The following is a 25,665-nucleotide window of genomic DNA, read 5'->3' as shown; positions in this document are numbered from 1 at the left end:
CAAAAGCCCTCCTTTTCCAGTACCCTACTGAGGGCAAAGTGGGAGAAGACTCTTCCCTGCCCCTGCTTATTCCCGTCTGCGGGTCCAGAGGCTGCTTGGGCCCTGCTAGACTTGGGTGAGGGGAGCGGTATCTCAGAACCCGGTGCTCAAATCACGCCCTCCCGCCCACGCCTCCCTTCTCCCCCTCACCCCCCACCCCTCACCCCCCACCCCCGGGGCTGGCTGCAAGGAGCCGGCGCCTCAGCTCTGCGCCCACTAATTGGCCCGGCGGGAGCGCTCCAGCTGCGCAGAGCCGAGCAGTGCCATCCGCTTAGCGTCCTCACTTCACCCAGCGCTCCCGCGCCGCGCCCCTCTTGCTGCCGCCGCCGAGCACCTTGCGGTCCTGCACTCCTGGCGGGCCGGGGCATGCCCCCTGCTCCCGCGCCCGGCTTCGGCTGCGGCCAGCGCCCCTGCCCGCCCGCGGAGACATGAGGGGCCGCCCTCCGGCCGCCCTGGCCCTGGGGCTCCTACGCCTCTGCCTGGGTGAGTGACCTCTGGGACTCTCGGAGGGGCGAGGGGTGGGCACCGGCACTACCCGGGTGGGCACAGATATAGGTCTCCTCATGCACTTCCAGAGTGCGGCTTGGGCTGGGGTGCGGGAAGTGATTCTTCAGGCTGCCTGACTCCGCAGGGTAGAGGGGCGCTCCCCGGAGCACTCCCCCAGAAACTGGTACTCCAGACACTGGGACTTGGGGCCCCGGGATCTTTCCTCTCCCCTTGCCCCTGTCCCTAGCCTGCCGCTCTTGCTTTTTCAGTATTGTGGCCGTTATGGGGCTGCCTTGATGGCTGTGTGGGGGTGTGACCCCCCCATGTGACCTTGGCCTTGGCACTACCCCTGTGTGGGTATGATGCCCATTGATTGGGGTTAAGGTGGAGGCTGCCTGCGTTCTAAGCGCCCCAGGTGTTGCATATTCCTGAGGAGCTTGAGTTCAGCTGGAGCCCACAAGAAGTGATGGGAAAAAAATCTCTCCATGGTTCCACGAGAGAGTCCTCAGTGTGCTGAGGCTGCGGGGAGGAAGCTGCCTGCCCAGGCCTGGGGCCCAAAGTGTGACCATGCTGGTGGGAAGCTGTCCCTCCGCGGTCTGAGTGTCTGCCAGTTCTCTTGTCTGACTGCTTTCTCTTCCTAGTCCAAGCCAACTTCGCCCCCCATTTTTTCGACAACGGGGTGGGCAGCACCAATGGAAACATGGCCCTGTTCAGCCTCCCAGAAGACACACCTGTAGGTGAGTGGCCCTGAGACAGGTCCTCCATAGATCTCCCATGAGGCTCTGGTGTTCCATTGGACACGGAGACCTCTTCTGAGTCTTTTCAAGCCTTCTATGAGCTGAGGCTGCTTGCTGGCACTCCCTGGAAGCCCTGTTTGTGCTTTGAATCCCTGGGGTGATTGCAGGAAAGGAGGTCATGGCTGCCTTGGAGACCTAAGCCAGGTCAGTCCTAGAGATGCTTATGGGCCCAGAGACAGGGCCAGCCCCAGGGGGCATGCTGGTTACCTCTGGGCTTAGCCACATCATTGTCCCTTACCCACTGTGTGACCTTGAACAGCTGTACTTAACTCCCAGAGCCTCAGACCTCTTGGCTTTAAATCTGCCTGAGATCATTCAGCCCCATGGGGTGTGGGGGGTGATGGGGATTGAGGAGAAAGGCTCTTGCTTTCTCTCCTCTCCCTCACCCTGACTGGGCAAAAGGACATGATATATAAAAGAGGTACCTACTCAGAAATCCCAAAAGAACTGACCCAGGCATGCAGAACAGTGTTAGTGTTGCACCTGAGGGTGATCCTCCTGCCTTATGGCTACTTCCATTGCCCCATATGCTATCTCCTGGGGGCCCCCAATATTGGATCCTGGAACAAGAGTCATTAGCGGTAGAGACCCTGGAGTTGCAGTTTGGAAGCACCTGTATAGCTGGATTATAGATTATAGTCTGGGAAGTGGCTGATGCTTTAAAGGGCAGGAGTGAAGACTAAAAATGAAGAGTGGGAAGTAGCCTACAGGGGCTAAACTGCAGCCATAGCTCAGCTCAGGCAAGTACCCTTGGCACTAAATTGAACATCTACCTTATAAACAGTTGACTTCTTCATCCTAAGCAGCTGCCACTTTTAAGGAAAGTCAGGGCCCAGATTCTAGTTCTCACCCTGTGTCTCCTTCCAGGCTCTCATGTATACACCTTGAATGGGACAGACCCTGAAGGAGACCCTGTCTCTTACCACATCAGCTTTGACCCCAACACTAGAAATTTCTTTTCTGTTGACCCCAATTTTGGAAACATCACCCTGATTGAAGAGCTGGACAGAGAGGTATGCAGAAATGTGTAGAGTGCTGCCCACATGCACACAGGTGACCTCTGTGGACTGGGAGGGGCCCTAGAGAAGGTTCTTGAAGAGGTCCTAGAAGCTCTAGAATAGTCAGGCAGTGGATCAGGGCAGGAACAGGTGGTCCAGAGAGTGAGTCTGAGTTGGCAAAACTCTCCTCTGCACCCTTGAACTTACTGGCTACCTTTGGAGACCCCATACCGGGCTGGTAGCCCTAGGTGGGTGTATTACCTATGGGGTTGCTGGTTGGTGGGAGATGCCAGTTACAGAAAGGAGAGTGTGGGTTTCAGAGACTGCTATCAGGACAAAGCAATGGAGCTGTCAATGAACTTGCCCCTCCTTGGCACCCCTGAGACCTGATGACCTAGACACCCTTCTTCATTGAGGGCCATGCATGAAATAGTCAGAGGTAACAGATAAGGAGAAAAAGGAAGGGGAAGAAAATCCTTCTTCCTGAAACAATCAGACATGCTAGGTTAGCATTTCTCCTCATTCTAGCAGGGGAGGATTTTTCCATTGGCACCTCAACAATCCCTGTGGGTTTATAAGAAACCCTGATGTGTCAAGCCCCAAAGCAAGGTCTCAGCATGGCCAGAGGCAATGTTTGACCAGAACTGGCACAGTCACCATCAGCCCACACTGCCCCAGGCTTTCTCTGATGGACTTAGTGGGTCAGGGAGAACTCCTCCCAGCCTGGGGCCCACGTGGTACATCAGACTCCTGCACACTCACTTAGTCCTTGTACTTTGCAGAGGGAGGATGAGATTGAAGCTATCATCAGCATTTCTGATGGCGTGAATCTGGTGAGTACATACCCCAGCTAAGCCTCTGGTAGCGCACAATTTGGGCTAAGCACATTTCCTCCCAAAGCCTCTGAGGGGCTCCTGGCAAACCTAAGCCAAGGCCCGGCAAGGTCTCAAAATGCCTGCCTAGGGAGTATAGCAAGGCCTGTGGGGAAGGAGAGGGCATGGAGAGGGCAGTCAACTGCACTTCTAACAGATCGAACCCACAGTCCACAGTGTCTGCTCAAGCCTGCTTTCCTACCTGCCTCCTTTGACCACATTTTTGGGTCTGTCCAATCACCCACTGAATATTTAGGTACCCGGACTCCTTCAGCTTCTCCTCCTTCCACACACTTCCCCAGCTCTCATCACTGCTTCCTGGCAAAGATGCAGGGTCTCCCCTGCCTCCAGGCTTTTGATACCAACCCAGATCTCAATCCACCTCTGAAGTTTAGCCAGGGCCATCACTGTGGAAATAGATCTAACCAGCACCCAGCATAGAAAGTGCTAACCCTGACATAAAATCCAAGGTTCAGCCTGGCATGAAGGGCCTCCCCACTGGGCACCATCTGCCTCACCTACTGTTCTCCCATGTTCACCATCTAGCCTTAAATCCACATACATTCTGAATTCCCAGTGTACTTGATGCCTCTTTGCCATTGCACATTTTGTCCCTTCTTCCTGGCACACCTTTCCACCTCTTTCTTTCTAACCTGACAAACTGCAGTAGAGCTTAATTCTCACTCCTCTGCAAAGCCTCGTGATCCGTCACAGGCTGGTTTAGATACCTCTTCTCAGAGTCTCTGGACACCGGCTTCTGTGTGCATTCACAGTCCTAGGGAATGCAATTACCTAAGCCCCAGGCCCTGGTGAGCATTGTATCCCTGGAGTTGGTCTGTTCAGGGGCCTTGCTCCAGTGCCAGACATGTCACTGCTGTTAACACCGTGAGTGATAATACTACCAATCCTATACAGGCTGATGTCTGCTCCACCACCTCAACCTACAAAACACACACCACCAGACTGTGTCTTGTCTCCAGGATGCAACACAATGCTTGGCACCAAGTAGTTGCCTGATAATGTTTGTTGCACAAATGAGTAAAAAGAGGGAGGTAGGGAAGGAAGGAGGGAGGGTGGGTCAGAGACATACACCTAAGGGGCACTAGAGCCACACTGCCCCTTTATTGCCCAGAAGGGCTCACTATCTCAATTCCTGTGCTCCTTGCCCCTTCTCAGGTGGCAGAAAAGGTTGTGATCCTGGTGACTGATGCCAATGATGAGGCACCCAGGTTCGTCCAGGAGCCCTACAGTGTCCAGGTTCCAGAGGTGAGCGCGGGGCCACTAGGCAGGGCCAATATGCTCCCACTACAGGACCCTGGCCTGCCCTCAGGGGCTGCCCTGTGTCCTGGATGAGAAGACTGGGCATCACACCTCTCCACGGCTCACTAGCCTCTGGGGAACCCCCCTCTGAGTTCTCTTCCCACCTCTGTCACCAGCCCCTCACATGTTCATTTTTCTTCCAGAGAAATGTTAATTTGCCATTTTCCATTATAGTCATATGTATGTATGTTGAGGAAATGTGAAAATATATAGAGAAGTAGCAAAAAATAAAATTTCAATGATCACTCCAGGGTCCCTCTGACTTGAAACATTATTAAATGTAAGTGATTTCTTTCTCATCATTTTGTGATTCGAGGTTTTTATTATCTGTTTTAATTTCATAGTTATGACAAAGCAGATGCCTTCTGTATCCTATTTTTCACTTCACTTATAATAGAGGCATCTTCCTCCATGATTGTAAAGTTTGGGTCGCTGTCATTTAGATGACTTCCTTTAAGTGAAATCCCACCATTTACTGAGCTGCTCCCTTATGCTGGGATATGTAAGATGGTTTAAATGTTTGCTGTCTTAAGAAACATCAAATTCTGAACATAAAAATGCCTTTTCTCTAATTAGAATTATTCCTTAAGATACAGTCCAAAATTTGAAATTACAAGGCCAAACCGGTGGGGCTTATCTAGAACAGTACTTCTGGGATAGTCTCAAATCATTAAATATGTGTTAATTCAATAGGAGAAAGATTCTGTCTCTAAATTAGAGGCATATGATCCCTGGTCATGCGGACCATGTTTATATTTATTAACCTTCTCTCACTTGTGAATTGTCATTTCATGTTTAAATCTTTATCTAATTGGAGTGCTAGTTTTTCTCACTCTGCCTTTGAGGCCATCTTGAGCAAGATGTCTGTCTGCTCCTCTCTCTCAAGATGAGGAAAGCGCTTCTCTTGCCTGCATCCACCCTGGTTCTGGCCGGTCTCCTCTCTCACTGACCTGCTCCCTATTGGGTGGTGGGTTAATTGCTACTTTTCACCTCTTCGCCCCACTTTCCCATGCCTTCCCTACCCCCAGTTCCCTGAGTTTTCTGCTGCTCTGGGACTAACCTTCCTCCCCCATGGCTGTGACCCCTCAGGACACACCTGCCGGGAGCAGTATCTTTAAAGTCCAAGCAGTGGACAAGGACACAGGTTCTGGAGGGAGTGTCACCTACTTCCTGCAGGTAAGGTGGAACACACACCTTGTCTCCAGAGGCCTGGGCAAGAGGGGACACCTGGACAGCTCCCATCTGCATCACCAAGGCTGTTAGGTCCATATCTGTACAATTTCCCAAAACTATCAGAGATGCCACCTTATATCCCTGCAAAGTCTCAGTACACAGGGTTGAATGGACAGGTGGGGCTGTGAGAGGGGCTCAAGCTGAGGCCATCCCCGCCCCGGCTGGTCCATCCTGGCTCCCTCTGGGTTGAACTGCCTGCTCTCCCTCACCAGGATTTCAGCTCCCCACCCACTAGCCCCTTACCCAGGAGATCTGGGAGCTTTGCACATAGGGTGAAAGCAACCTCTCTGGGCCTAGAAAGATCAATAGGAAAAAGGACAGAAGGGGCAACACCCCAAAAGGAGATCTGTGGCACCCCCATGACAATAACCCCCTAAACCCTTTTGGAACACCCCATGCTGTCAGGGGACTAGACTGCTCCTTGTACCGCCCCTCTCCTGGCTCCTCAGGAACCAGCTGCTCTCCTTCACTTGGCTGCTGTTTCTGTAGAATTTCCTCTTCACTCCACAATTAGTCCCTAGTCCCACCATCACCCCTGGGTGCTGCCTAGCACTGGCCTGTGTCACTTCCTTGGTGGGGCTTGAAAGTCCCAAAGTTTTTCCCTGTCACTTTGGCTTTTAAGACAGTCCCTCTAGGTTAGGGCACTCTACTGACATGCAGACAAGTCTCCTGATGGATCCTGCAGAGCTTAGCCCAAAGCTGCACCCCGTGGCTTTCCAGATGAAAGAGCTAAGGCCCTGCCAGGAGAATTTGACTGAGGGAAGAACAGGGGAAGCCCAGAGTCCTATGAAGGGGAGCCCTGATCTTAGAAATGCTGAATGCTCTAAATTGGAATTGCAGCCTTAGGCTGGAGTTGCTGTGGCAGAGGACAGTGGAGATCCCTTCATAAGCAGAGTAGGCATTGATGGGGCTCCACTGGGACCTCTCCCGAGGCCCAGCCTGCCCCTCATTCTCACAGAACCCGCACTCCACCAAATTTGCCATGGACCGCCACAGTGGTGTGCTGCGCCTCCGAGCTGGGACCACCCTGGACTACGAGAAGGCCCGGGCCCATTTCATCACAGTGGTTGCCAAGGTAACAAGAGGAAAGAAGGGGGAGCCTCTTTCCTCAGCATTTGTCAGGGGAAGCTGTCCTTAGGTTGGAACAGACTTAGTTTTCAGGATGGAATGTGGAGAGGAAGGTGATTCGGAAAGCTGAAGCTTTTGGGGGGAGCTGCTTGAATGTCTGTTGAGTGGGCCCTGCCCAGATATATTCTCCAGGGAGGCTGGTGTCTGTTGCTGGGGAGGGCATATTCCCTCCTGGAAATATAATGGGAAAGTTCCCTTTAATAAGACCTGGAGACTCTGCCCCTCACATCCTATACAACCTGGCCTCCAGCACCTCTAGCTCTCTGCCAGTTGTGCTCTGTCCTCCTCATCCTCTCTGTGAAACCAGTTACCCCCTCTGTGATTCCACTTCCTCATCTGCACACACCTGCGACTAACTAACTTCCTCTTATTTCTAAAATGCCTGGTGTGGAAACTGGAACATAGCAGAGGCTCAGACAAAATGGCTGTTCCTTGTCCCAAGGACAGGAACCGCCAACTGTCCCTCCAGGCCAGTGCTTTTCTTTCCCAGAAAGGTCCTTGCTGGTCACATGTTGGCTACAGGCCTTCCCACTGCAGCCTGGACAAGATACCCAAGATAGTCCATCCCCTGTTACTCCAGGGCTGGACTCAGGGGCACATACTGATATTCTACTCACCCAGTCATGCTCTTAGTAGGTCCTCAGGAGGTGTTTGAGGTTTGGTTCCTGGCTGGAAAGGGAGATTAGCTCTGACCCCTGTCCTCTGCCAGGGGTCACACGCAACTTCCCTGGAAAGAGAACTAACCCTGTTTCCAAGGGAACACTTCTTAGTGCCTCCTGCATAGCAGGCACTGCCTGAAGACCTTCATGCATCATCTCATTTAATTTTTCCAAACCCCTCTGAGGGGAGAACTATCTGCAGGTGATCTAGAACCAAACAGAACTCAAGGCAGCTGGCACTGTGCCTACTAAGTAACAGGAGCCAGATTCCATCAGAGTCTGGTGTCTACTCAACTTCAGATCCCCAACACTCGTCCCTCTCCCATTCTTCCCCAGGATGGTGGAGGGAAGCTGCGAGGGGCTGATGTGGTGTTCTCAGCCATCACCACAGTCACAGTCAACGTGGAAGACATGCAGGACATGGCTCCTGTCTTCGTGGGCACACCTTACTATGGCTATGTATATGAGGACAGCCTTCCGGTGGGTGGCTGCACTCCTCAGCCCAATGTCCCCTCCAGATGCCTCCTGCCCTGCCCTTGACATTGCCCAGGATCCCCCTGCTGGGCTGACCAGGCTGGGCCCTGAGTCACCTGCTCACAGGCTCGTTGTCCTCTGGAAGTTTAAGGGGCCAGGAACAGGTGCTCATGTGTGTGGAGCTCCCACTGGCTGCCCAGACTGTGCCATTCCCTTTTCCCAGAGAGAACAACAGGTGGCTGGTGGAAATATGAGGCCTTTCCTCTATCTCTGCATGAGGTGCCCTTGCACCTCCCCAGCCCCAAGCCTGTCGATCAGGGACCAGTAGTTCAGTTTGCTGCTGAGCCACCGCTACCCTGTCAGGCATGGCACATGGGCCCAGTTAGAAGGCTGGCCTCAGTTTCCCTCTCCCAGTCAGTCTCCACCCTGGTGTCTGGTCTTTGTCCCTCTCAGGGAAGGTCTCAACTCAGCTTGGCAAAGGTCCAAGGTTCCCTTCACCCACGAGCCCTCACTGTCCTCTATGCATCCCAGGCCCTCTCACTACTAAATCCCTGCTTGGAATGTCCCCATGGGCCTGATTCCGCTTCCCTTCTCAGATCAGCCCAGACACCACTTTCCCTGACACTTCTGAAATGGGAACTCCTCTCGCTGCTTCAGCACACTATGCACAACCCCTGTGAGCACGCCCTCCTTGGGGTGTACCTTGTATTTATATGCCCCCATACCTTGCCACCAGCCAGACCTCACATGACCAGGATTCAAGAATTCTCTGTGGAGCTGAATTGCACTCTCAATTTTCACTTCCCTAATTTGATTATCCCCGACTTCTAAGAACATGCCAGGGCCATACAATTAAACCCAATCCCTAGATGTTGGGTGTGAGCTTCTCCATGCTCTGCCCTGCTCCTACTTGTCTGTCTCTTCTCCCTTTGTGCTAAAGATGGGGGAAGCAGTGGTGTGATGCTGAGGGGCGGGACAGAGAGGCAAGAGCTGAGTCAAGTGTGCAGGAAAGCTGACAGCACCAGTGTTGCGAGGATGAGGCCCCTGAGGAGGCCCAAGATCCGTGGGCAGCCCACATGCATGGTGGTGGGGAGAGAGGATGGAACAATGGGGCTCAGACTGTCCCTGCAGTGCTGAGAGGCCAAAGGCTGAGGCGTTTCTCTAGAGGATGGGTGCAACCACACAGAGTCCTGGTTCTTTTCCTGGGTGGCAGTGGTACCCCAAGTCCATGATCGTGGTAGTGTCTGCAGAGGGGAGAGCCTTAGCATCACCCATCAGTTTCATTCAACTGCTCCTCTTCCCCCAAGGACTCAGAGGTACTGACCGTGGTTGCCGTGGATGGAGATCGGGGCAAACCCAACCATGTTCTCTACAGCCTCGTAAACGGTGAGTAGGAAGCAGCTTTGGGGACAGGTTCATGACTGAGTTTGAGCTCTGATTCCCTGGGGGTCAGAGCGAGGTTCCCCAGCCTCCCCAGGTCCCAGTACTCTCATATGTAGGGCCAGAAGTACAGCCTGAGGAGAGACTGGCAGGTATCATCTTATCCAGCAACAGAGAGAAGTATTGGGTGGGGGGACTGAGAGCACTTGGATGGCCCAGACCCATGTTCTCTTCACCCTGGCTGCGCTGTTGACAAGAGGGGGTGGTAACACTTCTTACACTCCTCAGTTGCTATTTCTTTTCTCGTTCTCTTAAGTTCTTTGGCCTAGAACTTATAGTTCAATTAAATAAACTAAATTCAATGGTGATATAATATGGCACCTCCCTAACACTAGCCCTGTAAATGAATGAAGTGAAAACTGAGGCTCAGAGAGGCTAAATGGGCATCCCAAGTTCCCATCATTGGGCTTGAACCCACATATGCTGGTTCTGAGACTGCCTTTTTCACAAGTGGGCCGCCACTGGGCAGGAGGAGTGAGCCTGAGGGTGGGCTCTGCAGCACTCATAGGTGGTCTCTAGAGGGTCAGGCCCCTTGGCCATCATGCCTGATCCCTAATCCCAGAAAAACATGATACATAGTCTCACTCCGACACCACCGCCTCCAGCAAGCAGCCCCTTGACGCGCCCAGTGCACACTCCCCCTCCAGCAGCTCACGAGAGGACAGACATGCACACCATCACACACAGGCCCCTTCCTGGGGAATGTGGATCCTCACCACCTCCCCTGCGCTCTGCTACTGCACGCCTTAACACCATTACCAAGCACCCAATTGCCTCTTCTCTCTTGTCCCTCCTCCAGACTCTTTTCTCTCCCTCTCTCACCTTTCTTTCCTCCCACCCTTCTCTTCTCACCTCTCTCTCTGTCCCTCCCTCTGTACCCTTTGCTTCCATTTTCTTTCTTTCACACATGCACACACACACACACACATGCACACATGCATAATAGAGGCAAATTAGTGGGGAACTTGGAAGCCATACAGAAGTGAGTTGATGTTCCCCCTGCACTTACTGTGTAACCTTAGACAAATGACTTAGCCCCTCTGAGACTCAGTTTCCTCATTGAAAACACACAGGTGACTTTCTGTAGAGGAGACTTCAATGAGGTAATGCCTGAGGAGCATGTGGCCCCCTGCCTGGCATGACTCCCTTGTGCCCCCTGTGGCACTGTGCAGAACTGTAAGGTACTTCTCTGTGACAGGGAGCGATGGAGTCTTTGAAATTAATGAAACATCTGGAGCCATCTCCCTCATGCAGAGCCCAGCCCAGCTCCGGAGAGAGGTATATCAGCTCTTTGTACAGGTAATTTGCCTCTAGCTTGAAGAGGGCTATGGGCTGCAAAGGGATAAGATGCAGAGTCATCTTCCACCCCTGGCCTCCTCCCCTACTCCCTGGGGCTTACAGTAGGGAGGGAGCAGATGGTGCTCCAAGTAGCATCTTTATCAGGTATCCAGTGTGGAGGCTGCAGCAGATGTACACAAAGCCCCTGGCAATGGGAGATGTAAACTGGGAGTCAAATGGGTCTGGAGCAAAAAGCCCATGGACAGTACGGAAAAGGAAAAATGCTTGGGGCCAGAGACGCACTGGAGGTCTGAATAGGATGTCTGGGAATTTCCCTGAGCAGGGTCGGCTTCCGAGGCATGCGGCCTGTACAGTCCATAGGAGCTGCTACCCAAAGTCCCATACTGAGCTTAATGCTCTGCTATTGCTGTTTTGAAATTCTTAAGTCAATTTTGAACAGGACCCCTTGTAATTTGTTTTTCACCAGGCCTGCAAATGTTGTAGCTGGTCCTGCCCAAGAGCAATAAAGAGCCCCTGAAAGGTATTAAGCAGGATTCGAGTCCTGTTAAAAAGCTCACTGTGGCTTCATGCTGGACAAAGAAGGTTCTCAAATTCAGAGAACTTGGCAGAGATTTTTGGCCCACACCTGGAATGGGAATTTAGTGTGTCCAGAGCAAACCCAGGACTTTGCATTGTTTTGCAGAGTCCCTAGTGTTACTGCACCAGTCCCAGCCTGGCAGTTGAGAATCATGTCTTAACTTGGGTTTGGAGGGAACTGGATGAGAGGCAGAGGCAGAGCCAACAGCCAAGGTGATAGATGAAAGGGCCTGTGGGAATGAGGGGAGAGGTGTTGGCAGAAACGAAGAAGTTGCAAAATAGGAAGAAGCAGACTCTACAGAACGTGGTTGTGAGGGGTGGTGGTGGGGGAGAAAGATGGATGAGGACTGGGGAAGTGCCGTGATCTTGGGCACACAGAAGAGGAGGCAAGATGAGCAAAACAGCAGTTTGAATTTGGGGCCTGCCGGGACATTCAAGTTGACACATACACACTTGGGTACACAGGTTTGGAAGTTAGGGGAGAGCATATCAACATAGAGGGATCTGTGAAAGGATGAGTTGGGATGAGATTCCCCAGAGGGTGGTGATGGGGGAGGGGAGCCATTGGCCAAATACACTGCTGTGGGAGCACCTGCAGCCTAGAGGGAGGAGGGAGGAACCCAGGAGAGATCAGAGCAGGAACCTGCAGAGTCACATTAGCCAAGGAAACAGTGCTCAGGAGATGGAGCAGTAGTATGGGGTGCACATAGAATTCAGTGGCTAGAAACTAGAAGGAAAAAGATAAACATCTCACTTATATGTGGAATATAGAAAACCAAACAAAAGCTGAAAAAAAAAGTCGAAACTAGTAGGCAGACCATGGAACTGAAGCATACAGCAAAGGAGGGGGAGCAAGGAGGGTGAAAACAATGGAGGAATGAACACAAGGGAATATGGTGAGGGTTCCTGGGTGATATGGTGGCAGGAGAACTACAGGGACTACAACTATGTAAGAAAAAAAATTTAATTACTAAAAAAAGAAGTCAGTGGCTAGTATTTGAGTGGAGTGGGAAGTAGAAGTGGAGACACGTGGTGTCTGCGTCAAAGAAAGGACAGTCAGGACAGCAGCTAGGGTGTGACAGAGTGGGGTCCAGGAAGGGTCATTTTAGGAGAGGTCTGCTGTTTTTTTGTTTTTTTTTTAGATTGATTTATTTTTACAAGAATGGGATACAAGCCAGATGTGCGGAAGGGTGAGAGGATTCACAAGAGACAGAGAGGGGAACAGAACAGGCAGATTGACTGAAATACACTGCTGAGGGGAGCAGCGGGTGAGACAGGAGAGGTCTGCCGTGCCATGTGGGTATCTCCACAGCCAGCCAGGCTAGAACCTGTGCCACAGAGGCTGCGGACAGCTTCATAGCACTGTGCTCAATTGCCTGCGCCACCAGGAAGGCCTGTTTTTGTTTTTTTTTAAAGATTTATTTATGTATACAAGAATTGGGGTACAGGCCAAAGGTGGGAGGGTGAGAAGATTCACCAGAGACAGAGTGGGGAGCAGAATAGGTAGACTGAGTGAAATACACTGCTGAGGGGAGCAGCGGGTGAGACAGGAGAGGTCTGCTGCACCATGTGAGTCACCTCCCTGGCTAGGGATCGAACTCATGCTGCAGAGGCTATGAACAGCTTCACAATGCGGTGTTAACCCCTTGCACCCCCAGGGAAGCCCAAGGGGGTCATTTTAGGTAAGTGGAGGCATGCTTCTGAAGGGGACACAGGCCTTTTAGGAGGCTCATATATTTACCACCTGGTTCATGAGGTGCCTGTAGACTCAGCCCTGGCTTTGGAACACATACTAGTATTCTGTTGTTGCCTGTTCACATCTCCCCTCCCTGCAGTCTCCTCCTGGCTAAAGGACAGAATGTGGCAGAGCTGGGGTATGAACCCATGTCTGGCTGCAAGGGGGCAGATTAACAAACCAGACACACCTGAGCTCTTCCTGTTCTTGCTCTGTCACTCCAGCTGTGTGACCCCAGGTGATGCTTCCCACTTGTGTGTAAAATCGGGTCAGTAATAGCATGTCTCCTTTCTTATGGCTGTTGGAACATGTTGTCCCAAACTTAGTGGCTTAAAACGACATACATGTCTATCCCGCAGTGTCTGTGGGCCAGAAATCCAGACTCAGCCGGGTCCTCAGTTTTAAGGTGTGTTACACCCCCACCATCACCTTGTTAGCCACTTCTCTCTGAAGATTCACTGGGGAGGGATTAGCTTCCAAACTCATATGATGGGCAGAATTGAGATCTTGTGGACTGTTGGCAAGAGGTCATCAGGCATTAGTTCCTGGAAACACAGGCCCCTGCAGCATAACTGCTGGCTTCATCAAAGTCAGCAAGAAAGAGTCTGCTAGAATATAGCAGTCACATTCTTCTAAAATCTAATCACAAAGTAGTTACCTCATCACCATGGTCATAGTCCATCAGTTAGAAGCACATTGCTAGGCCAGGCCACACTGAGGAACGGGATTATACAGGGGATGATACTGGGAAGGTGAGGATCATAGGAGTTGTGTCAGAGTCCACCTGCCACACCACCATAGCCACCTGTCCCCACCCCAGGTGACTGAGGTCAGCTCTGCAGGGAGTCCAGCTGCCCAAGCCATGGTCCCCGTCACCATCAGGATCGTGGACCTCAATAACCATCCACCTACATTTTATGGAGAGAGTGGACCCCAGAACCGATTTGAGTTGTCCATGTATGAGCACCCGCCCCAAGGGGAGATCCTACGGGGCCTCAAGATCACTGTCAACGACTCAGACCAGGTATGTGCCCACCTCCCCCCCTCACCCATCTCACAAGGTCCCAAAGCTTAACCTGCACCAGCCTTCAATGCTTATGTGACAGGGCTTTGGTCTTTTCAATCACAAAATGAATGAAACGAGGGCATAACCAAGAGGGAGAGCTGAGAGAGTAGCTAATGGGAGATTGTCTGCTTGGCCTAAAGACATTCACAGTCAATGGCAGAGTGAAAGGCAGTCACAGGAAAACACCTCTATGCCCCACCCCTGCTTGTCACTTAACTTGCCCAGCACAGGGTTAGGCCTTATGCGCTGGTGACCTTGCTTAGTCCTCACAGCCTACTAGGTCTTTCTGTCCCATGATTAATCTTCTCACCTCCCAGGGTTAAGGGGATGTGAAGGGCTCCTCACTAGCATGAAAATATAATGAGTTTCCATTCTCATTTCTGTTCCCTATTTCCTCCCTCCAAACTCTACTGCTCAGGGAGCCAATGCCAAATTCAACTTGCGGCTGGTGGGACCTGGGGGCATCTTCCGAGTGGTCCCGCAGACAGTCCTGAATGAAGCCCAGGTGACAATCATTGTGGAGAACTCAGCTGCCATCGACTTTGAAAAGTTCAAAGTGTTAACCTTCAAGGTAGGGAATACTGTGCATTGCTGTGAATGGGGTCCCACTCACAGGAAGTCACAGCAGCCCCTGGGTTCATCCTGAGGGGTCCCTTTGTCACCTTTGCCCCTGTTGACCCTATTTTTTCATCTTATTTCTTCTGCCTTCCTGCTGATTTGGAGAGCAAGTGAGGAGGGAGAAGAAAAGTGAGGACAAAAGCCCACTGGTTGCACACGCCCCCCACTTCTATAACTATAACCCTTAGATTGTAAAGGGGTTCAAAGGGAAAGTATCAATATAATGTGCTATGGTGCTGTTTCTTAATACTGATAGATTGAGAAAAAAAAATTTCATCAAGCGAGATGTTTTTCATATGCATTTGACATCTGTAGTCTGTTCTGATATAACTTTAGCAGAAGGTAAAAAAATACTCCCTCTGTAACTGAGATTACAAGCATATCTGGATAATGTATGTTATACACAAACATACTGATTTATCAATTAAAAGGAAAATAATTTGATTGTTTTCAATTGTTTTAATTATTTATAATTATACACATATACACTTCTTAGCCAGCCTCCTACTTAAACATGAAATTCCAGAAGCAGGGACCTCCCTGGTGGTTCAGGGATTAAATCTCAGCCCTATCAAGCCATTGCCAGCCACTGTGGCATGAGTTCTATCCCCAGGCCAGGGAGCTAACCCACATAGCCCAGGAGACCTCTTCTATCTTGCCCACTGCTCCCCTCAGCAATGTATTTCAGCAGATATGCCTGTTCTTTTCCCCACTCTCTCTCTGGTGAATCTTCTTATTCCCCCCCCCCCCCACACACACACCTCTGTCATATACTTCAGTATGTATAAATAAATGAAAATAAATGTTAAAAAAAAAGAAATTCCAGAAGCATTCTGTGAGGTCAGAAAAAAGCCTAGGTGCCTTCCATCACCAGTGTTATTTACACTATTCCTGGGATGACATGATTCCTTGAGAAAGAAAGGATGCAAGTGGTGCAAACATTAAAAAGGAATATATTTGTCATTGTCTGTGATTATTTTCTTAGGAAGCCAAAAATAAATGATTGAAAACTGTTAGAAACATAACAACATTGCTTGCATGAATGACAAATACCTAAAATCCAATCATTTTCCTATATAGGAAAAACAGCAATGAGAATATATAGTGGAGTAAAGGATTCTCTTTTACAATAGTTAACAAATGCAATTCCCAGGAATTACCTAACAAGAAATATGTAGCATCTAAATGATAAAAAACACAATTTAAAAAGGGATATAAAGAAGGCAAGAAAGGTAAAAATGAAGCATACGTTGTTTAAAAAAAAAAAAAAAAGCAAATTCCCATTAAGTTAATGAAAACTCCAATGCCACCTCAGATAAGCCTTACCTGGAAAATCCTTTGAGGAGGTGGTAAGGAACATGGCACAATTAGTTTTTATCTGGAAAAATGGGAAATTAAAAAAAATAAGAATATGAGATAACAACTTGCTCTAACAAAATTAGATTATATTAAATATTATTTAAAAAATGGAAGTAAAAAAGAATATGATGATCAGCAGAACAAAAGAAACTGGCCCAAATACAAATGGGATCTGTAAGAAAACAGGCATGGCCACCAGTGAGTGGGGCAACAATGTGTGCCATAGGGCTTCTTGCCAGGGATGGCAGGCATAGCTGATTGGCAGCTGAGAGAAAGACCAGGAGGCAAGGCAGGTGGGTGCTGCACCAGTCTGCAGGAGGACTCTGCAGGAAGACTCACCTTGACAAGTTCTCATTTTCTTTCCTCCCCCAGCTCCTGGCCATTGAAGTGAACACCCCGGAGAAGTTCAGCTCCACAGCAGATGTTGTGATCCAGCTCCTGGACACCAATGACAATGTCCCCAAGTTCACCTCCCACTACTACATTGCCAGGATCCCTGAGGATGCCCCAGGGGGCACCAATGTGGTGGCCGTCACCGTGGGTTATGGACTAGCCTGGGGACTGGGATGGGATGGGGACCCCCATTGAATGAGGCCCAATAAGTCAGACCAACCAGGCTTCTAGTTCGAATCACAAAGCCCACACTCGTTAGTGTGTCTTGGACAAGTGACCTGCCCTCTCTGAACATCAGTTTCTTCTTCTACTCAGTGGGGAAAACAATACGACACAGAAGTACAAATCCCAAGCCCGTGGCATGGGACTCATCTCCTTTCCTTCCCCATTTCCGAGGAGGAGTAGAGGCCTGCTATTGCTCTTTTGGTTCCTTCTACACTTGAGACCTCCTGGGTAGAAAGCTAGGATTTTGGAGCAGGCCTCCTATTTTCTCCCCAGTTGGATAAGCCCTAAGTCCTTTCTTTCTGCTGCCGAAAGCAATCCTCAGATGCATGAGCTGCCAACATACCCTGTTCTGTCAAAGAAGCAGGTGCCACTGTGAGCTTTCTCTCTTCCAGGCTGTGGATCCAGACACAGGTCCTTGGGGCGAAGTCAGATACTCCATCTACGGGTCAGGGGCAGACCTGTGAGTAGAACAGAATCCTGGTCAGTGCCTTGGGCAAGGGATTTGGAGGATGAGGATGAAGAAGGTCTGTGCTAGACTTGGAAAGGAGAAGAACTGAGTCACAGAGACAAGCATGGGGCAAGGAGTAGAGGGAAGCAGTAGAGGCGTAGGGACACATGGCTCAGGGCTGGGAGTCTGAGAGCAGAAGGGCCACCATCATTGTTTGAAGTCAAGGCCCATGATGGCCCCAGGAAGTGGGCAAGCAGTGCTGGACTAGGGATAGGGCAGACTGGTAGGGAAAGAGCAAGGCTGTGACTCGGGATAAGTTCAATATTGATAGACGGGTGAGGAGTTAGGTGGACCTGGTCCCTCCGTCAGACCTGCAAGGCTGGGGAGAGGAGCCTATGGGACATGCCACATAATGCATTAATGCTACTTTCTTGAGTCAGCTCATTACCACAAGCATGTGTGTCTGTGTGTGTGTGTGTGTGTGTGTGTGTGTGTACCTGCATACACCGATCCTGCAATCTTTGTGCCCGGCAGCTTCCTAATTCAGCCATCCACTGGGATCATCTACACTCAGCCCTGGGCCAGCCTGGATGCTGAAGACACAGCCAGGTACAACTTCTACGTGAAGGCGGAGGATATGGAGGGCAGGTACAGCCTGGCCGAGGTGTACGTCACTCTGTTGGATGTCAATGACCACTACCCCCAGTTTGGCAAGAGCATCCAGGAGAAGACGATGGTGCTGGGGACCCCAGTGAAAATTGAGGTGGGTTTCAAAACCAGCTGAGTTCCCCTGAAAGTCTTATTCCAATAATTCAAGTGACAATGTAGCATAAGGATTTATTTTAAAATAAGATTTGTTGGATTTCCACTATGGGCGAAAGACTTAAGACATGTAATGTCCCTTTCTCCACTTCAACCAAGAAATAATTTCTGAGAAAGAAGATATTGTTGCCACTTTACAAAACAAAAATTGGGAACTGGACAGGTTAAGTGTTTGGCTTAGTTACATTCGTTCAAATAGCTAATGTGCCGGTTTTCAAAGCAATGCTCTCCCACGGTACTAGCCAGCCTTCCCAAGGCAGGAAGTGTGAACTCTGAAACCTCAACATACTTGAGTTTGAATACCAGCTCCTCTTCCTCCTATGTATCCATAGTCAAATCACTTAGCATCCAAGCTGTGGTGTTTATAATACCTACTTCTTAGGCTTGTCTGAGACTGGAATATTATAACACAATGTAGGGTCTAGTGTCGACCCTGGTCATAGAATGGTGCTCATTCAATTCCTTTCCCAGCTCCAGTTCACTCAAAATAGGATTAGGACCATTTCATCAACCCAGCCAGCCCCGTATGACATACGGCTTAACCAGAGTCCACATAATGCTCCAAACCCAGCTCTGTGCCCCTCCCTCTTCACAGGCCACAGACCAGGATGCAGAGGAGCCCAACAACTTGGTGGATTATTCCATTACCCACGCAGAGCCAGCCAACGTGTTTGACATCGATGCACACACGGGGGAGATCCGGCTCAAGAACTCCATCCGCTCCCTGGATGCCCTGCACAACATCACGCCCAGTGGGGGCCACATGTGGTCCCTGGAGGTGCAGGCCAAGGATCGCGGCTCTCCATCCTTCAGCACCACAGCCTTACTCAAGATTGACATCATAGACACAGAGGTGGGTATGAAGCCCAGGTCAGGAAGAGTTCCAAAGAGTCAATATAACACAAGCAAAGGCAGAAAGATCCACTCCAGCCTTCCTCTAAAGGGACCTCCAAGCTAGCAGAGCCTGCCAGTGTCATCCAACACACAGGCTTTGTAGTCATGCTGAGATCCTGGTTTCACTACCTATTGTGTTGCTAGTTCTCCAGTTCCTTACCTGTTAAATTTTGAATAAGGTTACCTCCTTTACTTTGTAGTTCTCAGCTCAGTTTCTGACAAGAAGTCATCATTCAAGGGGTTCTCAATACATTAGGGTAGATACCTCCCCCCACCCAAACTCAAGTGATCTCTAACTGTCTCAAGAGCAGAGTCCAGTAATGCAAAAAGGTTGTTTGCACCACACTCTCTCTGCATGCACTTTTTCGGAGAGCTGCAAGCATTACATTCTCTTTAAGTGCATTTCTTCTGGAATGGAGCTCAAGGTCCTCATTAGATTCTCAAGGGACTCCTGATGCCAGAAAAATCTAAAAATTATTAGGCTTAAGTGAGTTTACACCCCCTGCTCTGTCCTGCGGGGCCCAGGCAGGAGCAGCTGATTGTAGTGGTGGGTTTCTTCCAGATGCTGTCCCGAGACCCCATGGCCGCCTTCCTGATGCAGACCAAAGACAACCCCATGAAGGCTGTGGGGGTGCTGGCTGGCATCATGACCACCATCGTGGCCATCACCGTCCTCATCTCCACCGCCACCTTCTGGCGCAATAAGAAGTCAAACAAGGTCCTGCCCATACGGCGCGTGATCCGCAAGCGGCCCAGCCCTGCACCTCGAGCCATCCGCATTGAGTGGCTCAAGTTCAGAAGGACCAAGGCTGCTGCCAAGTTTGTGCTCAGAGATGACCCTCCCAATGAGAACTGTAACAACAACAGCTTGGGAAGCTCACCACCCCCCACAGCCCCGCCTCTCCCTCCATCACCCAGAATGGTACCCAACATAGGTCCGGCCCACTGGACTGTGCCCACAGTCTCTGGCTCAATCACCCCTCAGCAAGCCCAGTCAAAACCTGAGGCCTTGGGAAGCCCTGTCCAGTCAGCACTGGTCTTTGAGCTAAGACAAAAGTTTGAGGAGAAGAAGAATGCAGAAAATATGGCTTATTTCTAGAGTATGGCCCATGGCCCCTCTTTTCCCACCCCAACTCTCCTGCTACTTGGACCATGCTCCATCTTCTAATCCTTAGGGTCACCCCTGTTTTGTTTAATGATATAAATCCCATATCTAAGGCTCTGAACAGCACCTAAATAAGGGACTTCTCTGGTTAGGGATGCAATTGGCAAATACTTCCCAATCACCCAGATCCTTGATCCAGTTGTGATGTTACTCATTCTGCAGAGGCTGATAGCCAACAAGGAGCCAGAGCTGTATGTCTTCTCTCCAACTCCAGGCCTCACAATCCCTGGAGCCTCTTGAGGCCTCAGCATCCTAAGTCGAAAATCAGGGCCCTAACCACAAGGCTGAGTAGAACCTAAATCCTGAAACCTACTTGTAAGAGCAGGAACAGGAAAAGGAGGTTCAGTCCTTGCTAAGGCTGAGATTGGGAGTCAGTGAACCTTGCAGTCCATAGGAGAATGAATGCACCAGGAGAGGCCAAAGGTGCACTAAAAAGTTAATGCTGATGCTGGAACTGTACCCAAAAGTGGTACGACCTCAGGAAAGCTGCTTAAACACCCTCTTCATCCTCTTCCTCATCTGTAAAATGAAGAAGATAAATCCCAGCTGCCTCACGCACAGGTTAAGACTGAGAATGAAGTAAGTAGTAGTAGTAACAAAGGCTTTAACCAAATGCAGAGTGGCACAAGTGGAAAGTATTTTCTGCAGGCCAGTTCTCTGGGGTGCAGCAATTCCAGAAAGTATTAGGAGCTTCTCAGCTACTCTGCCAAGCATCTGTGAAGATACTTTGTTGGGTTTGGAAGCCGGCACTGAGCCTCAGCAGCCAGAGCTGGGAGGTGGCATTGTCCTTGACGTAAGTACCTCCCCTTCTGTTCTCCCCAGAACATATTCTCTGCATGGCTCTGACCAGCCACTGCCAGAGACATCCAGAACTGGGCAGCACATTCAGCTCAAGTCTCCATTTTTCCAAGATGATGAAAGTGAATTCCCAAGAGAGGAGTGTTACCCAGGGCCACATAGTGGGGTGGTACCAAGGACATCGTCAGAGGGTCCAGCTCCTCATTTTCCTCTTTCTGGGCATACTTGATCACTTTGTGACAGTCTCGCCCAGGAGAGAAGACATGCCGTCCTCTATGGTTAAAGAAAAGAAGTTCACCCTGACTTTAAAGACACTTGCTATAAGGAAATCCAGAGTGTACAGAGAGAGAGAACAATTCTTTGCATTTTGCTCCACTCATTAATAACCCTTCTAGAATTTGTCAGGTTTTATTTAACCAGATTTTTAACATAAGTGATTTTCTTGATTTCTGAGTCTATATTGAGCCAGGGTACAGGCTTCTTGCTGGGGTATCTGCAGTCCCCAACCCTGAGAGTGTTAAGTAAGAGGTGGGCTCTAAGAAGCTAGGAGCCCAGACTGAACTACCAGGTACTCTGCAGCCCATGTTTCAGAAGCAGCTGCGCTGGATCATGTCTGCTCTCCACAGGGAATATAGCATCCTTACAATTTGCATGCAGTCAACCTCTTTTGTAAATGATAAATAAAATCCGTTAACTGAAGGCCAAGTTGACCTCCTGTTCCCTGCTTGCTTTAGTGTTAGCTGACTCCTACAGACAAGTTCAGCCTGCCTCCTGGTTACTTTAGTGAGTCAATTCACCCTCCTCCCCTGTAACTGAGTTGGTGCAAGATTGCAAAAATTTTATGCAACTTGATATGTGAACCCCACTAACAGCAGCATGTTTGTAAGGGCTTGCCTTCCTGAACATGGTCCAGGCCTGGACTGAGCTTTTTTCCCTAAGCAGGACAAGCCCATGCAGCATTGCCTGGACAGTAAGAGATCTGGAGCTAGAACTATCAGTAATTATCCCCCAACCCAGCCCAGAAATTGGGAGGCCTGGTATAGGCATGAAAGCCTGGGATGCACTGTTGTCTCTGGGGTGGTGGTCAGGAAAGCCTCTCTCTGAAAACTCAGGCCTGCATCCCAGCCCCAGGTAGAGCTTGGTTCCCTGACAAATCCAGAACTTTGAATGTCAAGGCAGAGCTATCAGTTGCCAACATGAACCATATTGAGAAAGAGGAGGGTACTGCCAAACCCACAGGGTCAGCAAATGTGGCCCCTCAGGAAAAGAGCCCCAGCCTGTGGAGTGGAGTTGGAACAAGTTCCACTGCATCAGGGCATGTTGGGCCTGGGAACTGGCTATGCAGTAACAGTGGGACCAACCTAGATCACAAGCTGGTACGGTGTTAGTCCTCAAGGCAAAGAATTGTGATATGGTGAAAAACTGGGCAGACTTTCCTACTCCTGGGACCTAAGCTGGAGTTTTCAACCCACAGACAATCAACAGATGTGACTGAAGAATGCTGTGTGCTTGATCCTGTGGTTGAGCTTAGATTTTCCAGTAATAGGGAATAATATGGTCTAACAACCCTGGGTCTGAATACTGGTTCTGAATTCCGAGTGATGCCTTTGAGCAAGAAACTAAGCATCCCTGGGCTCTGTTGGACAGCTGTTCCATAGTTCCACAGATTGTCCTGGGGACAGTCTCATTGTTCCCTAATTCCTTCAGAAGTAGATGCTCAAATGCAGACTGCAGGGCTCACAGATGCAGTGGTGTCTGCCCCACTCTCAATCAGTTCATTAACATTGATTAATCAATAATAATAGTGATTAATTTATTATACAGCACATATAATACAATAATCGGACAGGTCAAGCATCATTGACATCAGTTCCACGAAGATAAGAATCTTGTCTCCTGTTCACTGTATCAAGTTGGGTGCCTGGAACACAGTAGAAACTCAACAAATATTTGTTTAAAAATGGATCCAGTCATGTTAAGCTGCCATAGAAAGTTCGCTTAGGGGCCAGAGGCCCACACCACAGCACACCCTGGCCTGGGCTCTTCAGTCACTACCTCCTCTCTCTTCGCCACCATCAGTGTCTCTGTGCCCCAGGCCTTCTTCACAGCAGTGTGGTCTCTGAAGGAGCCATCCCTATGCTGCTCCTCAGCACGGAGACACCTGGGGTCTTTCCTGCTCTGAAGACAGAAGCACAGGCCCCACTCTGCAGCTGCAGGGCGCCCAGGTGTAGACGCCCACCAGTGCTGTGAGCAGCACAACACACAGGACCACTGTGATATACAGGAGGCGCTTACCCCCTCTGGCCTGCTGAGGTCCTGACCCGTCACAGAGACCACATACCTCCCCTGGTGTGGGGGCTGATCCTTGAGCTGAGGAATGCCTCACATTTTTTTAAAGATTTAATTATTTATGCATACAAGTACTGGGGTACAGTCCAGAGGTATGGAGGGGTAAGAAGATTCACCAGAGACAGAGTGGGGAACGGAACAGGCAGCTTGACCGAAATACTCTGTTGAGGGGAGCAGCGGGTGAGTCAGGAGAGGTCTGCTGCTCCATGTGGGTAGCTTCCTGGCCGGGGATCGAACTCGTGCTGCAGTAGCTGCAAACAGCTTCATAGGTTGTGTCTTAACCCCTTGCATCACCAGGGAGGGCCCATGCCTCATATTTTGTGCTGGGGAGCAGGTCATTCACAGCATATGCATTGATCCCAGGGCCAATGTGAACTACCTCCTACCTTAGGGCTCCATCCGATGCAATGTAGAGGGTGAACCACTTCTGCTTAGGGGTGTCGATCCCTGCAAACCACTCCAGCAGGCCCCCATACACTGTCTGCTTAATGACTCGCAGGTCAAGGAAGGCATTAGCCTTTGAGGGGAGGAACGAGAATGGGATCCAGGCTGGACATAGAGGGAGATGACAAGGGTGCTCCTGCCAATGAATTTGGAAGCCCCACAGGTGTAATTGCCTCTGCCTACCAGGTGGAGAGTAGGTATGACCAGCTCTGACAAAGCAGCATCTCCCACAGGAGACGAGGTCGACACTAGGTGGAGAGAGCAAAACAACTCAGATACTTCTCTGACAGAGTTGAAGTTTGTCCAGCAATGTCTGTTCTTTATTAAAAGGTGATGTGGCCATTTATTAAGCAGACAGTTGGTTCCAGGTGTTTGTCTTCCAGCAACCTTATAAGGTAGGTACCCAATTTTATATTTAAGGAGGAGATTGGAGCAATTAAGATACTTTCTTACAGTGAGAGTTCTTCAGAGGCAGCAACTGATGTAAAACCCTGTTCTTCTGTCTATAAAAACCACACTCTTTCAAATTTACCAGCTGCTCTCACTAAATTGCCTTCACTAGCAGCTCTTTCCAAATTACTTTGCTGAACCTAACAGCATGGATTTTGGGTGAGCTCTCAAAACTGTGTGACTGTGCAATATTGTGAGGCTCAGGAAGTGCTCACTTACTCTCCAGATGTGGAGTGGCTCAGAGCCTGGAGCCAAATACCTGGGTCCTATCACTTACTGGGTATATGGTTCTGGACACAATTCTTAAATTATCTTGGCTTCAACTTCCTCATCAATAAAACGTGATAACTGTTATTCCATAAGTAAGTACTTACTAAGTGTTATCTGTTTTTATTATTGATAGAATAGACTTAACAGAATGCCAAAGACAATGATTATAGAGCGACACAGGATGTATTTCACTGTTTTCAAAGAGGCTACAATAATTCTATATGTTTCCCTCACTGGTATTTAACTGCAAGTCAGTAAGATGAAAATGATAGGAAAATGTCAAAGTTTCAGTCAATAAGTTTTTTCTTTAATCATACAGAGATTTGTCTCCAGGTATAACAGATTCCTGGGTGACTATCTCATTCCCCTAACTTTGCTCAACTATTCCTACTTGCTTGCTAGACAGCATGGGGAAAGATGCAGAAATTCAAAAAGGCTTTTCCAGCTTCAATCCTTTAGGGAAACCATCCCTGGCCATGTCCCAACATGCAGGGTGGTATTAAAGGTGATTCCAGCTGAGGTATGAAAGCAGAGCCCAAAGCTTCAGGAAGTGAGAGGCAGGTTTCAATCCAAATTATGGGGCCCATGGAGGTCAAATCCAGACTTTGGGCCCCTATATTATAACTTCAAGTCAGTAAGAGCTGATCAGCATAGAAGTGAGAAGAGTAAAATTCAGTCAATATCTAGGACTTCCCAACCTTGCTTCATGGTAAGAATTAGCTGAAGGATAGGGTAGCACTTATTAAAAATACATAGTATCAGGTCCTATCCTGGACTCAGAGTTCCAAATCTCTAGGACAGGATCCTGGAAATCTTATTCCAAACAAGCACCCACATAAGCCTTGTCAGGCAAGGTTAGGAAATAAGGCATAGGTAATCTCTAGTCAGAAATCCTATGAATTTAAAATATACAGTATGGTGTTTTTGCATCTAAAAGGGCTCTTAAAGAATATATTTGTTCAGTAAAATCCTAAAATATTTATGCAATATCAGTCATCCTAATACATATACTTACATATCCTGTAGAGATCTATAAGGAAGCATTTAAAATATGCCTATAGTGGCAACAACCTACAAGTTATAGTCAGATGCATCCTCTAGGTGATGGGCAGAATATATCCAAGAATGGAAATTCCAACTTCATGTATATTGGTGTCCTTATGATTCTGATCCTGGGTGTCAGTGGCCCAAAGAATGCATTTCTGTAGTGAATCTCCTTTGGATGGTACTGTAGATACCAGCACTGAATAAAGACTCTCAGCCTGACTAGAAAGTTGTCAAAGAGAATTTATCACTAACCTCTAGAAG

At 49.4% G+C, this 25,665-nt stretch overlaps 1 protein-coding gene across 1 annotated transcript; it reads left to right on the top strand.

The window, feature by feature from the left end:
- Positions 1-467: 467 nt before the first annotated feature.
- Positions 468-20,218, top strand: CDHR1 (cadherin related family member 1; the record flags this gene model as incomplete). Its single annotated transcript, XM_084244604.1, has 17 exons — positions 468-522; positions 1,167-1,262; positions 2,190-2,335; positions 3,103-3,153; positions 4,369-4,458; positions 5,602-5,688; positions 6,704-6,820; positions 7,869-8,012; positions 9,314-9,392; positions 10,645-10,745; positions 13,877-14,080; positions 14,541-14,693; positions 16,472-16,636; positions 17,110-17,177; positions 17,700-17,928; positions 18,583-18,840; positions 19,444-20,218. The coding sequence occupies 17 exons, from the start codon at positions 468-470 to the stop codon at positions 19,978-19,980; spliced, it is 2,580 nt and encodes an 859-aa protein (XP_084100730.1). The 3' UTR covers positions 19,981-20,218.
- Positions 20,219-25,665: the final 5,447 nt, after the last annotated feature.

Source organism: Talpa europaea (assembly GCF_964194135.1).
Source record: "Talpa europaea genome assembly, chromosome: 10".
NCBI classification, from domain to species: domain Eukaryota; kingdom Metazoa; phylum Chordata; class Mammalia; order Eulipotyphla; family Talpidae; genus Talpa; species Talpa europaea.
The sequence above is the reverse complement of the archived record's forward strand: the minus strand, read 5'-3'. Positions and strand labels throughout refer to the sequence as shown.